A 21,843-nucleotide genomic window follows, 5' to 3' on the forward strand; every position below is an offset into this window, starting at 1 on the left:
ATATCCTTCCTGTCTATGCCTTGGTTTCCTTAGCTGTAGAGTGAAAAAGAAGCACGGGCCTATTTTGTGGAACATTCTTACGCCTTCTTTAGTAGTAATGCTTTGCTTTCATCAGATGTAGAATTGGGCCCAAACACACAAATTTTTCCAGAAATAATGCTTCTAACTTGCTGCCAATTAAAATTTTTCAGCAATAGCAGGAAAGCACAGACTTGCAGTTAACTAACGTAGAACACATATTGTTTCGTGTTCAGCAGCACTTCCAGGCTAGGTATAAACATTTCTGGCAAGTTAAAATCAGTTGGGTACAACTCTGATGACAAAAGATCCCTCACAGCTGAAAAGGGAGCATGAAACAAATCCCACTTGGTCTCTCTTGACATTATATCTCAGTGAAAATATAAAGAAGCAAGAGGTCTAAAAAGCGCAAAGAAAACTAAAATGAAGGACAAAAAAGTCAATGTAAAGATTGGCAATGGGAAACAACCCAAGCTAGCTTGGACGTGCAAGAATTACGGCCTGTTTCCCTTGGTGCCCTACCACACAGGAGGGAATGAGACACATTTCTAGCTGCACAAAGAGTTCTCACAGCAACGTGTTACCATGCTGGTTACAGCATTCCTGGGATAGATGAGGCTCTAAGTCACTGACATGATACTGATGTATAGACTTTGTGTGTTACTATCATTCCGACACAATGGCCTCGTGTATATTTTTGTTTTGCAAACTGTCCTGGCATCCTCTGCAAAATTCTTCTTTCTCCACTCTGGAACATTTCAAGAAAAGTGTTGAGGAAAAGGTAAGATAACATGGAAAGACTCACTAGAAAGACTGTTCTGGGGTTAAAAAAAAAAAAAAAAAAAAAGATGGAACAAGACTGCTAGATATAAACATAGTTTTAATTAAATCATGTCTGTCTTCTGTTACCCATTTCAGCTTTTAGTATCTCAAAAGGGTTTTTATCTCAAAATAGTTAACGGCTCCAGAAGCTGCAACATTTTCGGCTTTTTTTCTTTAATGCAATTATACTTTTGCTGTTGCATCAGAAATTATTAATAGCCTTTTCTGCGTAGGATGGAAAAGTTCTTGCAGCAAGACCAGAAAACTTCGATCATACTGATGGCTTGCATGGTAATGGCTGCATACAACTTATCTGTCAATGTTGTTTCCACTGAAACTGATGAAAATAGACAGTATCCCCTTCAGTACTCCAACCATGTACCGCTATGGGGAAAAAACACCATTCACTTGAATGCAGAAGTACTCTGTGAAGGACAAATAAATGAAAAAGTAGAAAAGCAGAGCTGTTGTTCTGTGGTATATTGCTCTTTAGGAGGACATGCAGGGACAAATTCTGCTGTTCGTTACAGTAGCTTTGATCCAGAATTAATATAATCAATTCAATGGAGCTGGCCCACATTTACAGTGCAGAGCTGCACCCAAGCCTGCAATCCAATATCCCTACCACCACAGGGGATGTGTGCCCTTTATGCAATTCAGAAAGCCTCTGTTCTGGCACAGTAGACCTGATCGAGCGCTCATTAAAATCAACTGAAAAGTGACCATTGCCTCCTCCAGGCAATCACGCAGACCTCATGCAGTCAATCCACCAGCATATTCAAACCATTCATCACTGTACTTCTTTCAGAAAACGTCATAAAACCTTACAGCTTGCCCAAAACAAAACCCCAAACCCAACAGCCTAGCAGGCAGCTGTGTTCATCCTAATTGAGCTTCCCCAAACTTGCCACAGAGGACCACCAAGTCTGGTTTGGGAAGAGAAGGAGGAAAGTGAAAAGGCAGGGATCAGCAGGCACGGTCTACATGATTTGCAGTGGCACAGTAGCAGGAACTCTGCACAATGCCCAGCTGACTGATCCTGCTCCCTGCAACAACTGCTAAATCAACTACAGCAACGTTTTTGAGGCAGAATATGTGTGTGTGTCAATAGCCACCCTGATTCTGTGGGGTATTTGTCCCCCTTGATTAGCAGCTACATCTACTTCATAATTATATGCGCACACTTAACTCCAAAGATAAAGCATTTATACCCATCTGGGAACTCAAATTTATTTTAGAAGCTAATCAAGACCAAAGCATGTAATGAAGATAGACTTTTTCAGTTTCAGACTTATGACCACAAAGGACACATTTTATTAATCACTAAGTGTTTAAAAAGTGTTACTTCCCTCCCCCACAGTTACTATAAATTCTTCTCTCTCGCTGCAAGCATAGGCTGTAAAAACACGGCTTACTAGAAGGACATGTTCAGCTCCTGGTACACACCACTGTGAGTGCAGAATATGCTATTCCACATCGGGTCACTTAAGATAATACAGACGGTTTGGTCCTGGCTGCATTCCAATCAACTCTAAAGCACAATAATGCAAACAGTCTTTAAAAGGATTTTAACTACCCAAGGCTCTTCGTTTTAAGACGAGGTATTACAGCAGAGATCATCCATAGCATCCAATTATAACCACCTTATTAATTATACGTCTACCTTCCCTAAGCCAAAAATCCCTGCAAGTTATCCATTTACAACTCTTTGACCTGCTTATATAATCACTTATTAGCCAAAAAAACAATGAAGGTTACTAGCTACAAAATATGCCTTTTGTTAAGTGAGTTTAGAAAGCATTACTCTGAGGGTCCTGAAACCCACAATTTTTACTGTTTACAAAACATGTCTTGAATTCTCAGAACATCTTTAAAAAAAATAGATGTGAATAGAAAGCGTTTGTTTTTAAAATAAAACAAAATGGAAAAAAATATATGTATAGTAGCTTTGTACAGAGCTCTAGGTGTTTGAGAAGTGGATTGAAACCAAACAGAGCTTTTTATTTCTTGTGTGGACTCTGCAATTACAAGCCAATGTCTCCCAACCCAGTGGCATTAAGAAAGACAACCTTTTGATATTAAGATTACTACGGACAGCATCTTTCAGCCTGAGACAATGACTGCCAGCCTGCAGACAACATTCAAAGCCGCAGCAGATCCTCTGTGGAACAAGGACGACCTAGAGCAGCCATAACCTCCTCTTTCACCTACTAGAGGACAAAGTGAGGGCTCTCATCCTGCAAAACCACACACAGATCACTCACATTCTTGAAGCCAAGGCTATTTCTCACTGCAAAAAAACTAAGAGCAGATGTTCAAAGGATGCGATCATTTCCCAGCTGTTTTTCCACATTGCAGTCCACCTATGTCCATTAGCTGGATATAGTTAGCCTCCCCCAAGCCCCTGAAAGCACAGTGCCATGAGAAATGCTGCTGATTGCATTGTTTGTCTTTTCCATTTCCCCCAGAACCTTCTTGCAAGTTCTTTCATAGGAGTGTGAAATCACTGCAGCAGTGATTGATAGCGAAGGGTGCAAAGACATCCTTCAGTGTCTACAGCCTGGCACGAATAACATGAAGGCTACCTTGGAAAGCCACCCGTACTGTTCATGCTGATACTCCCACACAAAAAATTGTGCTCTTCCACAGCTTAAAAAAATCATAAAAAACATTACTTCTCTCAAGCTGGATGTTCCCATACATTGTGTAAGTCAAGAAGAATTAACAGAACAGAGAAACCACACCAAGTACATGTTTCAATTAGTAAAAATTACAAAGCCCTTGGCACTTCTGTGATTTCTTTTAATGACAAAGAACTTCACAGTGGCAATCTTAGCAGAAAAGGGTTTGCACTTCAGCAGTCAATGCTTTTGGGTTACCTGTGCTGCCAATTTCAGCCCAATTACAGCGTGGAGGGTGGGGAGGATGGGTGGGTGGGCACGCACATGCTCACACACTTGCATGGGCAGCCCTCTGTTTTTAAATCAACATTTTACAAATGCTGATGCTCAGCTTTTTTAAACCGGAGATTTTAAGCCAGAGATCCCCCTTCCAGCAAATTAGATTACAGACCTAACTTCGGTGTCACTCTGAACACTTTAATGATTTTTTTTTTTCTCCAGAGTTTCCATTGGCAGCCATCTAATTTTATTTCTTTTAAATAACATTCCCTTCTGAGGCTTTACAAGCTAGACATTAATGCCTCTTTAAGACCTCTTTTCTAATGTGTAAAATTAATAAGGCTAAAAGCAAAGCTGTGGTCTACTTTCATCGCAAACACTGGACAAGGTGCAAAGAGCAACCAAAAAGAGCACATCAGTTTAAAATAAAAGCCACCTGAATATTTAAACATGAAATACATAATGCAAGGAAACTTCTTTAATACAGAGAAACCTCTCTGACTCATACAGATACCAAGTTTGCTTGCTGCATATGCCAGGTCTGCACAAGTGGAGCAAGAAAAACATGCCAGGTCCCAAAGACATACCTGCAATCCACACATCTGATGTGAGGGGTCCCCCAGCAGCCCATGGGGACTGAACAGGGTATCACAGAAAGGGCAGAACAGAGGAGGTACACTTGGGATGGTCACACACACACATGCCTCCTGGCACATTTATAAGCATGCTTATTATTTGTGTGCTGGTGGCCTTTCCTTACGCCCTTCCTAGTGGTGATACAAGCAGCAAGACAGCCCCCAAAATAGCAGGGAAGGAGGGGAAATCTTAACACTCATTGGGAAACCTATAGCTGCAGCTTGATGGGAGGGAATGGATCTACTCCGGAGTCTCTCCAGCCACTCCTTTCTAAGGAGCATGAGGAGAGGGCAAGCCAATTTCACTGGTCTGATGTTAAATGAAAAATGGGGGATAAGAGCATCAGGCAAAAGAAGCTATACAGAGTCCAAGTGTATAGGCTGTAGAATTTTGATTTATTCATGAAACCCTAGTTTCAGGTGCCAAACAATTACATGAAAGAGGAACACGCTGCATCCTCCGCTGATTACATCCACAGAATTGGAATCCGAGAAAATCCCCCTGTCTGGAGGCATGTGCCAGAGATAATTAGGAACTGTGCTCTCTCCTTGGTGCGCCGCAGTCTCTGGTGGTCTCGTCTTCTGCTTAGAGCACGAGGCTTGTGCCAGAAACACCACTTTGTCACATGCAAGCATTCTGCCCGCAACAAAGGGATGTTATCTACAATTCGGATACTGAAACACAAATAAGGAGGAATTAACCAAACTCTACATTTTAAATTGCTACTGTAAGGACAAATACCTACTTAATCCACAAAGATCTTACATGAATGGGCTCCACGGGGAATAGGAACATCCAGCAGAAATATGAGCGTGCTTTGAAGCATTATCCTTGTAACGTAGTATGTGCTCACCGAATCTAAGTGACCTACCACAGACACGTATCCATCTTTATCCCAGACACGCCAGGTCTGCACAACTATAAAATTGCAGAATTTAATTTTATTCCCTTAACGTGAAAGGAGTCTTTCCCTTCATTGATTTGAGCGGGGCCCTTCACCCACACATCCACACTTGATTTTATGTATGTTGACACTTAGACAAGTCACGCACTGAATTCAAACACTTGCCTTGAACAACACGAACAATCCGCAAAAAAAAAAAAAAAAAAAAAAAAAAAAACACATCAGATTCAAACCCTTGTGTCCCCAGCCCTGTTCCTAACTCCCTCAGGATCACCTTAGAGTTGATACATAATACATATGCATTAGCCCAAAAGGCTTGAGAGGAAAAAAACTGTACTAGAATGACATTCATGCAAGGACAACTGAAGCTGCTTTGTCAGGCAGGATTTGATGCCGTATGTCTGGCCACAGAGTCAAACAAAACACAGGAGTGCTGACTTTGGGAAGAGTAACATGGATCTAACTTCTTTCAGTTTCTCTAACCCATTTTTAGGGTTAGTTGCATGGCCCAGTGTAAGATAAACTACCCGTCACTCCTAGAAAAACAGTGGAAACAATGTAAAATCAGAAAGATGCTCACCCTATACAGAGACAAAATTGAAATCCTAGTTGCACCTGATCAGCTGTATAATGTTCTCCATAAAAAGCACTGGGCATTCATACTGCATTGTACCGCCTTGTTTAATCCTACAGGAAAAAAAGTTTCTATTCACATTGACGTCTTATCTCTGAAAAATTTAGACTTGACAGAAAGTCGTGACAGTTTTATGTCTGTGAACACAGAGCTGAACACGGCTATGAAAGTCAGCAGACGGTTTCCTTGGTATTAATTAAGAGTAATAAAAACATTAAAAGCTTATACAAATCCGCATTGCAGAAGCGGTAATTGTGGAGTAATAAACATTCTGATAAACTACCGTTTAGTAAGACCTTCCTGTGGACAGTGACAGGCAATTTTGGCTCAAATACATTCAGGAACAGATTTTTATTTCTAAAGGTCAGCAAGCAGTTGCTGCAAATAAGCTGTGCTCGTATGTACTGAGACAGAAAGAGCTGCCCTCCTGGTAAGTTAACACTCACTAACAAGGAAGACTTTCAGAAGACACGAAGAGCAGTTTAATTCTTAACTTCGAGCACTTCCAGCCCACTGGTACCTTTGAGAAGGGGGACTGGAGCTAGTTTGCTCACACCGATCATGCGGTCCCATGGAAATCAATGAGAAGCTTACAGGGGCATTGAAAAAAGAATACAGCACGGCCCCCTCGCCGGCACCCAGCGGGGTTTCTGCCTGCGACCGGGGGACGGGTTTCATCGCATGCAATTAAATGAGGGCCAGACTCTTGCGGCTGTCAAATGAACTCCGTCTCTCAGTATCCCAAACAGAATAATTTAAAGCCAGCATATGGGGTCCATCAAAGGAAATCCACACACCCACTGCTTTGCAAGTCTCCTTCCCCTTTATAAGCAGGGGAGAAAGCGTGGAGCAGTTGCAAGATAGGAGACTGCTGCATTGATTTTCAATCTCCCATCAAGACCAATAATGAGCTTGTCATCAGACAAAGAAAAAAAAAATTATCTCATGTGATCTGAGCTGTTCTGACACTTGAACAAAGGTAGACACCAGCCTTCTGTAAGGACCAAGCAGCTATCAATCAGACAGTGCTACAAGAGGCACTAAGACGATCGGGGACTGGAGGCCAGTCTGAGGACCTAACCTTTGTTAGCATTCACGGGAGAACTGCACGAGTCAAAAACAGGAGATGAGAAATGGAGAAAAAGCATTCCGGTCTGCAGTGAAAACAACACAAAGGGGTAAAAAACAGACTTAGAATAAAGATGCGTTTCAGATTAAAGAAAAAAAGAAAATACTGTTAGCTATTCTACCTTTCCGTGGAACTTTCCCTCACCGAGGATCCCAGCACAAGGACCAGTGAGCGAACTGATTTCATCAGAAAAGCAGCACATGCAACAGTGGTGGGCTGCCACACAAAATCCTAGGGCTGACCCACTGCATGCAGACAGAAGATAATCAGGTTTCACATGGTTCTGTAGATAACACATGGGGGAAATACTCTGAGCAAGGACCTGTGAATATCAAGAAACCTTTGCTATGTCCAGCTAAGGCAAATACTGAAGAACATGTTTTTGTGTTTGGGTGTGTTGGCAATTTCTTTTTGCTTTTTTTTTTTTTTTTTCCTCTTTCCTTAGAGGCTAGACAGGCAACAGGAAAACACACAGAAGTCCCCGCTGCTATTTCCTCCCTCGGGAGCAAACAGTGAGCTGGCCTTCCCCAAATCCACAGGCAAGCCACAGAGCCAGGATCACCTCCAGAGCTTTCTCTGCAGTGCCCTTGAGTGCCACAGGGCAGCACAGCTCACCCAGAGACTGGTCAGGGAACCCCATTTCGGGCAGGTGGGTCCCCCAGCAAGTAGTTAACCTCTGCCAAAAGTTGTGCCTTGCAGAGATGCATTCACCAGACAGCACGCTTACTGCTGGCTTCCCAACAGAGAGCTGGTGTGGAGCCAAAATGAACAACGTGCCAAAAGCACCTGACCCCCCTCCAGGACGCTGCTATTTGCGATACCATGCGGGGACACAGCACCACATTCTGCCCCAAAGGTAAGGTAAGAGCAGGCACCTTCCCTTTTCTGTTTCCCCAAGAAAGTCTTCCATTAGCTGTCAGTTTCCCCATTCAGTTACTCCAATGGAAAAATCCGCCAGCAGGGGAGACTTTTTGCTGTTGCTGGTATTGAAAGGGTTCTAGCAAGAGATTCAGCTGTCTAGCAAGATATTCAGACTTTCTAAAACGGAAAATGCCCACCTAACTAATGAAGAGTTGTCTTGTCGCTGAGGAGTGCTGGGCTCATCATCTGATGGCCTCCCAGCATCTTTCACCCACCCTGCATCACACCCAAAGCTGTTTGGGAAGCTCTGTAGGCAGAGAACAAGTTTCCTAAAATTCACCAAGAGAACTGAGGGGGTGAAGAAATTGCCAGATTTTGAATGAAGAGCTGACAGTTCTTGCAAAGAACTTCACTGAAGACCTTATTTTCCTTCCAAAAAGCCTGGGTAGAAATTTTTCAGCTAATTCTGACCGCAGGGATCCTGTCTTACAAAGCGCTGTGAACATCCAGCGCCAGTGGCCGGTGGCAGCCCAGGGTCTGTCAGCTCCCTCCTGCTGCCTTCCCAAGGCACACGCTACAGTGCGGAGCAGCTAAAATTTCCAACACCCTCCACTGCCAAAGGGGTATCAGCAAGATTTTGAGAGGTTTGAATACCCTCAGTCCCATCCAGCCTGACTTGTCCTTGGCCAAGGGTTCAGCTCCAATGAATTTAGGGACACACCAAGAAGGATTACCGATGTGCACGGAAATAAGGATGCTTACAACCTCCCAAACAGGTCTGCTACCTGATGCATGCCGCACTCCCAAGTCTGCTGCCTCCCTCCAGGAACACCACATTAGCCTACCATCTGCAGTAACATATACAATCATATGATAGATACCTGGTGAAAATACCTGTCTGAGCTTCACCAACTGCACGCCAACTGACTGACCGCACTACGCATCAATCCAGATCAGAGTTTGATAGATTTCTAGCAGTTTCCACTACGGAAACAGACCACTTTAAAAGAGAAGCACAACTGGTCATGATCAGAAAGGTACAGCGGAGATGGAGGGGTTCTGATTGCATTTATTTCCAGACCTACTCCACGCACACTAACAACCTAAAAACATGTCCAGTGCAAGATGGGCGCAGTTCATCCTCCCCCTGATTTCACAGCATCACGCTCTCACCTCAGAGTTTACGGCAAATCCTTTGAATTGTACCGAAATCAACCTATTTATAGTTCCACAACAGCACGAATACAAAGCCCTAACCTTCAGCAGTTAGCGACAGAGCATACTGAGAATTCTTGTAAGGCAATTTTCATATATTCCAAAATTCACGGCGAAACATTTAATTTAATCCCTCGCTTACTGCATGCTGAGTTTTTGTTCCAGCAGCACAATTCACCCGAAACTCGGGGAAAAAGACAACTGTTGGCCAAATTTTCTGAACACGCACACAAACTACATTGCCCGTGGAACGCAGGCAACGCAAAGACTCGGACTTTTATTAAATTTGTGAAGCTGTGTTACAGCTATCAGGTCTGCACGGTGCTCGGAGCCCTCGGATAAAGCCTCTTCCAGGTCTGCTGAGGGCTGAGCACTCCTTGCGACGCCGGCGAGCACGGAGGGGATGCAGCAGGGAGGAAAAACCACGCTGATCTTCCCAAGGAACCGGCAGGTACGGACACAGACGGGCACCCTGCGAACGACACCGACCTGCGAGGCGCGGGCAGCTGGCAGACAGGCAGCAAGCAAGACCTGGAAACAAGACCTGACCTCGCCGCACCACAGCCACCCGCTGCCACCCATTGAGCCTCCAAGCTCCGCAGCTCCCAAAAACTTTAAGGAAGGTGAATTTTTAAGCGCCCACAGCCCGGTAGCGACAACCAGGGGAGGATAGGGGAGTGCTGAGCGCCTCCTTTTCCCTTCGCCCCCCTTTACCCCCTCGCACTGCCCTGCACGGAGGCGACAGGCACGGCCGGGGGCTGCCACCCAGAGGGGTCCGCGATGAAAGGGGTCGGGGCGGCTGGGCTCGGACCGGCAGCTGTAGGGACCGGCAGGGCTCGGAGGGGCTGATTTTGGGACCGGCAGCTTTAGGGACCGGCAGGGCTCGGAGCCCGGCTGCGGTGCGAAGTTTCCAGGAGCCGACCCCACGTCGGGGTGGGGGGGGGGGGATCGGGAGCAGGATGGGGAAACCGGGGGCCGGGAAGAGCCGAACCGAGCCAAAATGAGCCAAAACGAGCCGGGCAGAGCCGAACCGAGCCGGGTAAAGCCAAATGGAGCCGGGTAAAGCCGGGCAGAGCCGATCCGCAGAGGATGCGGGGCTGGAGGCACAGCCCCGGCTGCCGCCGCTCCGTCCAACTCCGCTCCTCGTGCAGTTGAACGTTAAAAAAGAATAAAAAAAAAAAAAAAAAAAAAAAAAAGGATAATAATAATTTTTAAAAATATATATATTATTTATCTGAAAGCCAAACTTTGCTCCCCGCCCCGCCGCGGGACGCTCCCCGCCGAGCCCCGTCCGTGCCGCAGCGCTGCCGGCCGCCACCTGCCCCCGGGGGTGGTGGTGATGCCGGTGCCGGTGCCGGTGCTGGTACCGGTGGTGGCGGAGCCGTACCTGGGTGCAACGTACTTTGGAAGTAGAAGATGACGAGGATGAAGGAGCCCACGGACGTGACCAGGACCATCCTGCACACCCGGTTCATCCTCATTACTTCCAGCACCGCCGGCTTCATGGCGCTGCCCGGCGGCGCAGGGAGGGCGGGTGAGGAACAGAGAGGGGGGCGGCGGGGTGCCGGGACCGGTGCCGGTGCCCGAACCGAGCCGGGCAGAGCCGGGCAGGAGGAGCCGCAGCCGCCGCCGCCGCCGCTCCGGAGGATGCCCGGGCGCCCGCGCCCCGCAGCGGGGGGCGCTAATGCCTGCGCTGGGCGTGACCACGCGGCGCGCCAGGCGGAGGGGCGCTCTGCGCCGCGCGGGGGGGAGGCGGGCCGGGCGGGGAGCCGGGGCGGAGCGCGTCCCCCCCCCGCGCCGACGGGAGAGATGGTCCCGCCCGGCGGCGGCCGCGGGCGGGGACGCGCTGGGCTGCCTCGAGGGGCCGCCGCGGCCGGGGGCCAGTGGGTGGGAGGGCGGCGGGGGGTGAGGGTGGGTCTGTGCGTGAGGGAGCCCCGAGCCCCCTCAGGTCAGCGCCCGCTGCCGGTGGTGGCCGCGCTTTGTCACCGCCTCCTCGCCGCGCCGGCCGGCGGTTGTGAACGTTTCTAACGGGCGTAACCGGCGGCGTTGGGCAGCACTGAGTCATCCCCGCCCCGCCAGGCCCTGAGGTGCCCCGGGAGGGAGAGGAGCTCGGTGTGAGGGGGCAAAACGAGCCCGAGGGGGCCACACAGCCCTTGGGGTCCCAGCACCTCCACACCCAGGGGTTGTGGCACCCCACAGGGAAGGTTTCTGACACTAAACACACCGCTGGGCTCACAAACTGGGACTGCGCACTTGCTCCAAACTACAGAGGTGTTAAAAAGTACATCTGGGAATTGATATAAAGTCCACAAGTCCGCATGTTAACCAGCCCCTTTGTTCTCCCGCTGCGCCCCAACACCAGTTTGCTACCACTTTTCTTCTTGCTAAAAGTGAGAATCCTTTTGCTGATGCCATCTTCAGGGGTAAAAGGATTTTATTTTATTTTTCCCCTCCAGATTTCTGTCTGTTCTTCTAGGGGGTTGGAAGAGGTCTTTAAAATGAAAATAGCCCTAAACAGACCCAGCCCAAAGGTGGAGGCTGGGAAGCAGGTAGGATAAAACACAGTTTAAGCCAGAAAAACACAAACAAACACGAAGCGTGAGTATTCCTTCCTGGGTAATTGTGACAGAAACTTCTAAAGTCACTGGGACTTTCCATTCAGACAATTAAAAGGCTTTTTATCTGAAGGATAAACCATTTATCTAGATGTTTGTAACAGAGTAGAGATTAGGAGGGCTTGGCCTGGAGTTTCAATAATGAGAAAATATTCATTTTGCTTACTTTCTGTAGATTCTTCTTGTAGCAGTTTTAACATGCAGTGCTCCACGCTGCTGGAGAAGGTGGTGTGTTACTCGTGTGGCTTAGCAATAGTTACTCTCTTCTTCTGGACATCACCCTCCGATGGAAGGAAGCAGCAGTTTAGAGCAACGGGGAAAAAAGAACTAGCTGTGTTGCCAATAGTCTTAATATAAGAGAATTGTAAAAGCAATACCTTCACTACATGGACTGGAAATGACAAGATTAACATTCATGCTCATGCTTGCAGCATCAATGTCAATTTCAAACCATGGCATCCTTTCTAATGTCCAGTGAGTTAGGACAGTGATGAAACACAGCAGGTTTTTGTTTTGTAGTGGTGGTGGTTGGGTTTGTTTGCTTTTTGACATTCAGACACCTGTACTCTGGATTTCCTACAGGAAAGAGCAAAAGAGAGCATGAAAGAGGGAACAGAAGGAAATGCAGTTGTCTTTCCAGATGAGTGCCAAGTTTTCTAGTAGGAGCAATGCACAGCTCAGACACTTTCAAGCACACCCCTGAGTGGATGGTTTAGCAGCTGCAGAACAAAAGGGAGACCTTGGGTTGTATGGTAGGTGTGATCACCTACCATTGCCGTGATACTATCCGGTGTCTCTAAATAAAATATTCTCATCATCCGAGAGACTTCTGGAAAGAAAGACTTAAGAGCTTAAGAACCAGATGCCAGTGACATCAGAAGGAGTCCAGACAGTGTTTTGTAGATTATTTCATAACAGAAAAGCTTTAGAGAAAACAAACAAACAAATCCGCCCACATCGCTATTTATTGATAAAGCTCTAAAAATAACAAAACCACAGTTGAAAAACAGCACAGACAGAAATGCAGTATGTAACAAACTCATAGTGCAATTTATGAAAAAATGACAAGCATGCTAATATTAAGGAGCATGTGGAAATTTAAAACAGAAATACATTAGTAAAGAGAGGTGTCAGTGAGAAACACAGGAATCTATGATACAACTTTTTATTTTGTTTTATATTGAAAGGCTTCCTCCTCTTAAAAACAAAGGTTTTAACATTTTGGGGGAATATTATTGGATAGGGGCAACTAATATTATGAAGAGAATATGCACAAGCTTTTAGGCATGCAAGCTCTTCTTCAGATCTAGAACAGGAGCAGCAGGTTTCAGACTGTCTCACGTCTCTGACTGTTACAGATCCAGTCCTATCACAGCGCTCACCACCACAGAGTGAGGCTGCCTAGCTAAACAATCAATAAATCTTCAGGATCACCTACACGTCTCTCTGGTTACGTTCTGTGGAGATAGTTTAACTTCTGCCTAAACCAGCCATAAAGAGACCAGGGTTTTGTCTTTGACCATCAAGGAAAAAGTACTGTGCTTTAGTAAACCCGTCTGGTCCATAAACCTTTCACTTGACCAGCTCCATTAAATTGCACTGCCTGAAAGTAGGAAGCCAAAATGTTTCTTTTTTGTTTAGGTGCAGGGCATGCAACTCCTTACTTCACAACCTCGTACCGCAGCCTGAGATTACCTATCAGTCAAATTGTATTCAGCAATGGTATTCTACCAATATATGGTAACAGTCCTTTAAGGTACTGATTGTTTCCATTTTAAAAAAGTCCCTGAGAAGCCTCCTGATGCAGCTGATTTCAGTGGAAGTAGGACAAAGCTCTTTTACCCGCAGATTTCTCAGTCAGCAGTTCACTGTACACATGACTAAAATGCCACCCAGCTCCAGGAAGCCACTGTCATGAGAAATGTTAAGACAGTGCTTCCTGGAGCTATAAAAAAGTCTTGCCCCTTCCTCTTCCCTCCAAATAAGAAAACTCACTTGTCTAACGTGCTCTCAAAGCCAAAAAACCTGCTGAGTTTCTGAAATACCTTGTCCTGCATCTTGCATCTTCTGTGAGTGCTCTGCATCTTGGAAAACAGCATGAATCAGGATGCCACCTCCTCATGGGACTCCCTCAGCAGAGCCGTTTCAGCCTCTCAGGAAGGAAGGGATGCAGCAATATAGCTTGGCCTAGCCACAATGAGCCGTTGCTTATTGCCGAGCAGGAACACATTAATTAGACTCATGGAACAAACAAACCTAGACACAAGTCTTACCTGATCTTTTAGCTTTCCCTTCATTAGGTGAGGTCTTAATTCCCCAAGCAACCCGAGCTACTGCATTACAAGGCAAGCCCACATTCTTGCAGTGCCTTGGTTGCAAGTAGGTGTCAAGAGCCCTTTCCCAAGAATGTAAGGTTTATCCTTTCCCACTTAAAAGGTACATTGTACTAGATGTCACTCTGCTACACAACCTGCTTTTTCCTAATGATTTCATCTGGCTTTGTTTGAGACTGAACAAGTTTATGGCTTCTGGGACCACACGCTTCCCGGGTAATGCAAACCAGATTTTGAGGAGAGGCAGCATGTCTAAAGATGCAACTTGTGTTATCTGAATGGTGACATCTGAAAGGTATGGTTGTCTCCAGTTCCCTTCTACTGAAAGGCTACCGTTTAGTTTTGTGCTTTATTTGCCCACAGAGGAATTCCAGTGGGCTTCTTCCCTTCCTCACAAAACTCACTAGTGGTCCCTTCTCTGCGGAGAGCTTGCCCTGGGGAGCAGAACAGCTTTTTCAGGTCTAACTATGGATATACTCCCATCTCTGAAACGCATGTGGTACCTTTATCATCATCTATCGTTAGTCTTCATTATTACCTATTTACTATTATTATTATCCTCATTGGAAAACATCCTGGCAAGCTTTAGGAAGCACTATGCTAATATAGATCTTTGCAAGAACCGTTTTTGCCAGCATGGTACATACCCGGTCTGTAAGCATGCTAAGCTGTGCTGCTAACAACAGCTCACTGACAAGACTGGGTGAAGATGCTTGTATCTACTAAATACAAGGGCAATGCAGTCCATTTAAATAACTTCACAATGCTGACAAAAGTTTCTGATATAGAACTGTCTTGATTTGAAGGCAGAAGAACGTACGATCACTGTTAAGTCAAACAAGATACATGAAAGAACAAGGATATATTTAGCTTAACTAAATTCATAAGGAGAAATGATGAATCTTGAAATAAAACATATATTCATTCTTCTAAAGTAGTACTTACCAGAAAGCTCAATGTCTGATGGTTCCAAGACAACTATGATACTAATTGTGAGGCTGTTAGTTAAAAGACTTTGGGGAGTTAGGCACAGAAGCAATGCACTGGATCAAACCCAGTGGCCCAACACTGTCCAGGACAAAGTCACTGGCATCAGAGGAAAGGTCAATAAGCCCTGCAGCAGGCAGAAGTGGTCAAGTCTGCAGGAAGACTGACGTTTGCTTGTGATATTTATTAGCTAAAGCTTGGCTTTTGTCCTGCAGTGCCAATGGCTGCACTTGGGGAACAGCCCCCAAAAATCAGATCCAAGAAAAATTCCAATGCAACCCATCATCTCAGCTACCAGAGCAGCCAATACAAATTCCTAGGCAAAGCAGACACTAAAACATTTGCCAAGTTCCACTGAAGCTCAGTTCTCTTTTTTTTTTTTTTTTTTTTTTTTTCAATCCTATGTGCAGTTTCTTTGCATTTTTCCCCTACTGCCAGTTAAGGACACTCTTTATGAAGTGGAATTATTGGAGTAGAGTTTAACAAATGAAAGGGAAGAGGCAGCTGCAAGGCAAGCCATTCTGCTCATGCAAATTCCCCTTGCATTGAGGTAGTTGCATTTGTTACAAGGACTTGTAAAATGGTCATGTATTTTGCCCAGCGATAGTGGGACAATCTTGACCTGTGTTTAAATTCATCTCTCTTTTTCTAGTGACCTTAGAGCACTAGCAACATCAGAAATGTGACTCAGAGCATACAGAGGCTGAAATAAAAAAGAATTACTGGCTTTTCATGGGGTTGCTCATCCTAATTCTATTCTCAGACACCAGGGATTACTCATGCTCTTCAGAACATATTGCTGGTATCCTGCTATGCTGCTCATTAGACACAAGGGTCTCACAATAAAACGTAGTAGCCAGGAAGGCAGGATGCTGGTAGCTGTTGGCTAGCCAAAGCAGCACACCACCAGAACAGTACGCACTGCGTATGCTTTACAAGCTGTAAGCATGCTTGCTCCATTCACCCCACAGCAATTTCTCAGCTAAAATCCAAGCAAGCTACTTCCAGGAGCAAATTGATTTGTCTCCAAGAGTTGGAGTGGTTTATATGTTACTCTGGGGGGAAAAAAACAATCCGGCCAAATAGGAACAAGAACACACATACTTAAAAATGAAAAAACATCTTTGCAGATGGGAAGAAAATCATAGAATAAATTATTATTGGGAAGGAGAAAAAAAGGAGCAAGGAAAATACTCACCCCACAAAAAAAAAAAAAAAAAAAAAAAAAAAAAAGGAAAAGGAAACTGGAAAAACAATTACTTCATTTGTTCCTGTTCTACTTTTCTGAACTGAAGATAAAACCATCCCCTCTGCTTAGTGATTTTAAAAGCACCTTTAAGTGATTGTTTAGCTTTTCTGAAACACTCTCTGATTATTTCTGATAACCTACATAAATTGCCATTATTTTCTGTAAAGGGTTTCTTTCAAAATCATCATTATTATCACTTCTGGGGTAGATCCATCTCACCACTTAGGTGTATATTTCATCCAGCTGGTCTCCAACCATTTGCCATAGAAGCATCATTAAATTAACAGAAAGGAAAACACGTTTACATGACACGATTCACTTTGCCTGTTTTAGACTTCTACAGTGCAATGAGATGAATCACGGCCTAGAAGTGCCCCTTGAGTGAAAAGCTCCTGGACATCTAACTCTGCTACAGACACATATATTGCACAGGGGGGAGGCTAGGAAAAGCAAATCCCAACCCATGTTTCTCAATTTTTTTTTGCTTTGTAGGACATGCAGCCAAACCTCATATTTTCTGTACTCTATTTTTCAGCATAATATCCTGTTTGCCTGTCACCTACCTTACAAAATACCTTGCAGTAAGAAATGGGAGGCATCTTCTTCATTGTTACTTGAGCATTTAGGTCAATATGTCCTTTCTTTTCCTACATTTTTTTTCTAAACACACATAAAAACCATCTTGGGATAAATATAAATGTTTTCCTTTTTAAAGTGCTTTCCATTTAAAGTTTTAACCCTATGCCAAAATTCAATATTGTCATAAAAGACTTCAGTTCATTATAATAACCAGAAGATTCTTTTTTACATGTATAGTTACGACACATTCAGTTTACACACATTTGATCTAAACGTACATTTAAAGTCCTTAGGATTTGCAAGTGTGGAATGTTTTTCAAAATCAATGGCAAGTTAACATAGTCTGAAGTGGAAAGTCACATACCTCTCATGTTGCCACGCTTTTCTTATGTTTCATTCCTTTAATATTTGCTCTAGGAGAAAAAAAATCTGCTAAAGCCAGTAGAAGCACAGGTGTGAAAAGCAGATCCACGGTTGAAGCCAGGTTTCTTCTGCCCAAAGGATAATAGCAATACTGAAAATCTTCAGACTGCTGCTGTTTCGGGAGAGGCAGCAATTCATACTTACAAGCAGAACTTCTCTCACTGTCTACACTACAGTGACCTTAGGCCTGAGAAGTGTTATGAGAAGTTTAACTGCAAAACACTCTGGGATTATATGGAACAGTTTAGAAACACATCTAAAAGAAAAGCATTTTCTAGAGATAATTAAATGCCCTCCCTCCGCCCTTTCACCATCCTTCCTCAATTAAAAGGTGTGACTTCAGGGACTCTTTCTATTTAAAGGATGTCTAGGTGATATTACAGGAGAGAGAACAGAGATGATAAATCACACAGAAGCTGTTGAAATAATGTTAACCAACCTGTAAAGACATTTTTCCAAATCACTTCACACATTCATTACTCCATCAGTATAGCATCTATATAACGAGTAACTCCTTATGTTCCCCCTCTGATGTAGGTTCCCATTCTTATGAAGCACCTGCAGCGGAGCTGTGATTCCAACTGGGCTACGAAGTCTCTGCAAAGGAGAACGCGACCCAGCTCCAGCAATGAGAGTCTGTAAACACCATTGACAGCTGACTATGCAAACCCACGATTCACATGGTGAAGCATTTCCTGACCTGAGAAGGAAAAAAGGTTTGTGTTTACCACTGGTTTAACCACATTAAGGAAAGGTAACCCAATTTTAGTAATACAAAAAGTTTTCCTTTGGCAATTTAGAAGGCAAAAGGGAATGTTTCTGTCACTTCTCTTCTGAACAGCAGGTTAAGAAATTTTTACAGAGCAACAGCAGCAACTACAACACATTTTCATGATCCATTCAGGCTTGGTTTCAGATCTGTTTGATAAAACATGAGCCATAATTCTATCAAAGTTCACCTCTTCCTGGAGATGGCCTAGGATAACATACCCACGTTGATTCTACACCATCTGTGAAAGGCTGATGAAGAATGAATACCATTAAGCCATCTATTCCTGCACAGGAATAATGGCTATCTGCTATACATGGTTCACTGATAAAAAAAATAAAAATCAGAAGTGCTTACTGAAGGCTCCATGGTGCCTCATTACATCATTACTTTCTTATAATCCATATTTATGTAAAACTAATAGAGAATGTATATACGTGGCTTAGACTGCAGCAGTTTCCAACTTCATTGACTTTTCCAACCTTTTTGTTCCTTTCTCACTGGTCTCAAAGTCAAATAATGTTGCAAATGCAAACTGAAAGATCCATTGTTTTTCCTCAAAACAAAACAAAAACATATAACTAACCCTGGGGAAGAAGTTTTCTGTGAATGCAAGTCAAAACTAAGATTTCCAATTACACAAAAAGGACTTCAAATCAAATTTACATGTAACCACTGCTACAGTGATCTTTTGAGCGAGAGAACTTCAGACTTGCTACTGTAAAGCAAACTGATCTGCTTCTGTTGACAGAGTGTCACCCCTTCAGTAAATAATGCCATATAATTGAGTCAGCATCAGGCGTAACAAGGGCAGGTGATGTTTTCTTGGAGAAGATCAACCACTGGAGGAAAAAAAGATTGCCATACTGTCAGGAGATCCATTAAAGGAAGTTTGCATCTCCACCTGGTGTTAGCTGCTCACTCTAAGACCGGAGATTTCTATCACCTTTGTTTGTGTCATTTACCAAACCAACTTGGTGTGAAGCCATGGTGTAACTGGGTGAAGTGGGCTGGCCTTGGCTGGCTGACAGACCTCACCCCCCTGCTCTCTCACTGTTCCTCCTCAACAGGACAAAGAAGAAAAGAAGCTGGAAAAGCTTATGAACTGAAACAAGGACAGGAAGATGACTCATCAGTTACAAAACAGACTTGGGGAAGATAAATGTATTGCCAATTAAAAATAGAGTAGGCCAGTCAGAAATAAATAACTAAAAAATAATAAAAAAATCCTTTCCCCACGCTCAGCCTCACTCTTTCATTCCTGACTCTTCTGCCTCATCCCCCTCCACAAGCAGCACAGGGGAGATGGGGAATGGGGCATGTGGTCAGATCATAACACTTCTCTGTTGCTCCTTTCTCCTCACGCTTTCTCCTGCTCCACCTCGATGTCCCTCACACAGCATACAGTCCTTCACAAACTGCTCCAACGTGGGTCATTCCCACAGACTGCAGTTCAAGAACATCTGCTGTGGTGTGGGGTCTTCCACGGGCTGCAGCACGAGTATCTGCTCCAGCACAGTCCTCAACTGGTTGCAGGGGGACAATCTGCTTCATCATTGTGTTCCCCGTGGGCTGCAAGGGAATCTCTGCACCAGCACCCTTCCTTCTTCACTGACTTTGGTCCTTGCAGGGTTGTTTCTCATTTTTTTCCTCACTGCTCTTTCTCACAGCTGCTACACAGCCTTTGTTACCCTTTCTTATATATGTTTTCACAGAGGTACCTTCAGCTTCACTGATAAACTCAGCTTTGGCCAGTTGTGAGTCTGTTTTGGAGGTGTGTCTAATACAGGGAAACCTCTGGCATCTTCTCACAGAGGCCACCTTTGCAGTTCCCCTGCTACCAAAACTTGGACGCATAGGCCTCATATACCGAGGAAGTAGATGTGATCATCCCTCGGGTGTTTGGACTATAAACCTTTCCCCTTCCCGCTCCTCACATTATCACCAGTTTGTTTGTGAAGTGAAAAGTTAAACAGACCCAGTTCAAACCACAGTCTGCTAGCCCACCATGTAACTAACGGGATTTAAAAATAAAATAAAATAAAACATCTGAGTCATTCTAAGGAGAATGTAAACCATGACCAGAAAGCACTTTAGGGAAGTGGATTTTGCCAGAGTACACACAGCTTTGGATAAATGCAACACAACTCTTACTGAAACAAGATTTGAGGCTTTACAGAATCAAAGCAGCAGCAGCAGCAATCCGTGCCACTGCCACAAATCCTGCGTGAGGCTGGGGCGACACCTTCCCTTCCAGAAGAGGCCAAGAGCACTGGCTGCTATCGCTGAGCCCCTTTGGGCCTGTCTCTTCCCTGCAGAGCTATTTCCTTGGGAGACCAACAACAGTTTTCTGTCAGCATCACGGGCAGAGTCCTATTTTATCAGTACAGAATCACGGAGTGGTTGAGGTCAGAAGGGACCTCTGGAGGCACCTGGTCCAACCCCTGCTCCAGCAGGGCCACCCAGAGCTGGTTGCCCAGGACCATGTCCGAGTGGCTTTAGAAGATTGCCAAGCAGGGAGACTCCACAGCCTCTCCAGGTAACCTGGGCCATTGCTCCATCACCTGCGCAGTAAAGAAGAGCCTCCTGATGTTTATACAGAACTCCCTCTGTTCCATTTTATGCCCACTGCCTCTTGTCCTTGCACAGGACACTACTGAAAAGAGCCTGGCTGTCTTCTCTGCAATCTCCTTGGGGTGTTTATAGACACTGTTAAGATCCCCCTCAGCCTCCTCTTCTTCAGGCTGAGCAGTCCGAGCTGTCTCAGCCTCTCCTCACAGGAGAGATGGTACAGTCCCTTGATCACCTTGGTGGCCCTCCTCTGGACCCCTACCAGTACATCCATGTCTCTCTTGTTCTGAGGAGCCCACACCTGGACACTGTACTCTAGGTGTAGCCTCACCAGCACTGCATAGAGTGGAAGGCGATCTCTCTTGACCTGCTGGTGATCCTTCACCTAATGCAGCCAAGAATATTGTTAGCTTTCTTAGCAGAAGTAGGATGGGCCATTATGGTAAAACCCACTCACAGTTACTCAGGTATGGACAGTCAGCCTCTTGGACTTTGGTCCTCAGTGATCCTGTAACATGCCAGATCACCTTTCCTCTTCTCATATGAGAGAAGAGAAAAGCACCACGTGAAGGCTTGTGGCAGCACTTCAAGGGACAATCAGAAGAGCTCCCTTAGAAAAGGGTCATTCCCTCTTTACCTCATAGGGAAGATTTCCCTGAAACATCTGCAACTTTACTGCTATGGTTTCAGACTAATGATACACTCAATTCCAGACTTCCCATAACGTATAGGGCTGAGGGAAGAAAGTAAAACTAGGTCATTTTTTTAATAACTAAACCCAGTGGCATGCCTTGCCTTCAGCTGAACCTTTGGGGTTGTGCTTCTGATGACTTTATTTACAAGTTTATGTTAATGTTGGTAACAGCCTTTAGCTGTCACAACACTAGCAGCATATGCCAAATCTGTGTATCCTAAAGGAAGCATCAAGTAGCTTTGCATTTAGGACAGGGGAAAAAAAAAAGAAAAAGAAAAAGAAAAAAGAAATTCTCTCTCCAGGGACCCAATCATCCTGCCAGTTTAAGTTGCAACACATACCTGATGAAATGATTGTGCCTCAAATTAAGCTTCCTAATTTGTGTATAAAACTGGGTCACAAAGCGTATTTCCTCTTCCCCTCACCCCCCTTCGCAGCTCCCATCCATTCTAGTGCACTCTAGTACAGAGAAAAAAAATATGCTGAAGGGTAGAGCTTTGTGGA

The 21,843-nt window shown here is 44.8% G+C and overlaps 1 protein-coding gene across 2 annotated transcripts in view; it reads right to left on the reverse strand.

Moving 5' to 3' along the window:
* The window catches only part of CHST11 (carbohydrate sulfotransferase 11), a 164,656-nt gene extending 153,912 nt beyond the window's left edge, over positions 1–10,744 (reverse strand). Inside the window, exon 1 of one of the 2 annotated variants that reach the window (XM_032194682.1) lies at positions 10,522–10,744. In XM_032194682.1, coding sequence (XP_032050573.1) covers positions 10,522–10,624 — 103 coding nt within the window. In that variant the 5' untranslated portion in view covers positions 10,625–10,744. Of the gene's footprint in view, positions 1–10,506 lie in introns of both variants that reach the window. The other variant, XM_032194672.1, reaches the window with a different exon arrangement.
* Positions 10,745–21,843: the final 11,099 nt, after the last annotated feature.

The sequence above is a fragment of the Aythya fuligula genome, chromosome 1 (assembly GCF_009819795.1).
Source record: "Aythya fuligula isolate bAytFul2 chromosome 1, bAytFul2.pri, whole genome shotgun sequence".
NCBI lineage: Eukaryota > Metazoa > Chordata > Aves > Anseriformes > Anatidae > Aythya > Aythya fuligula.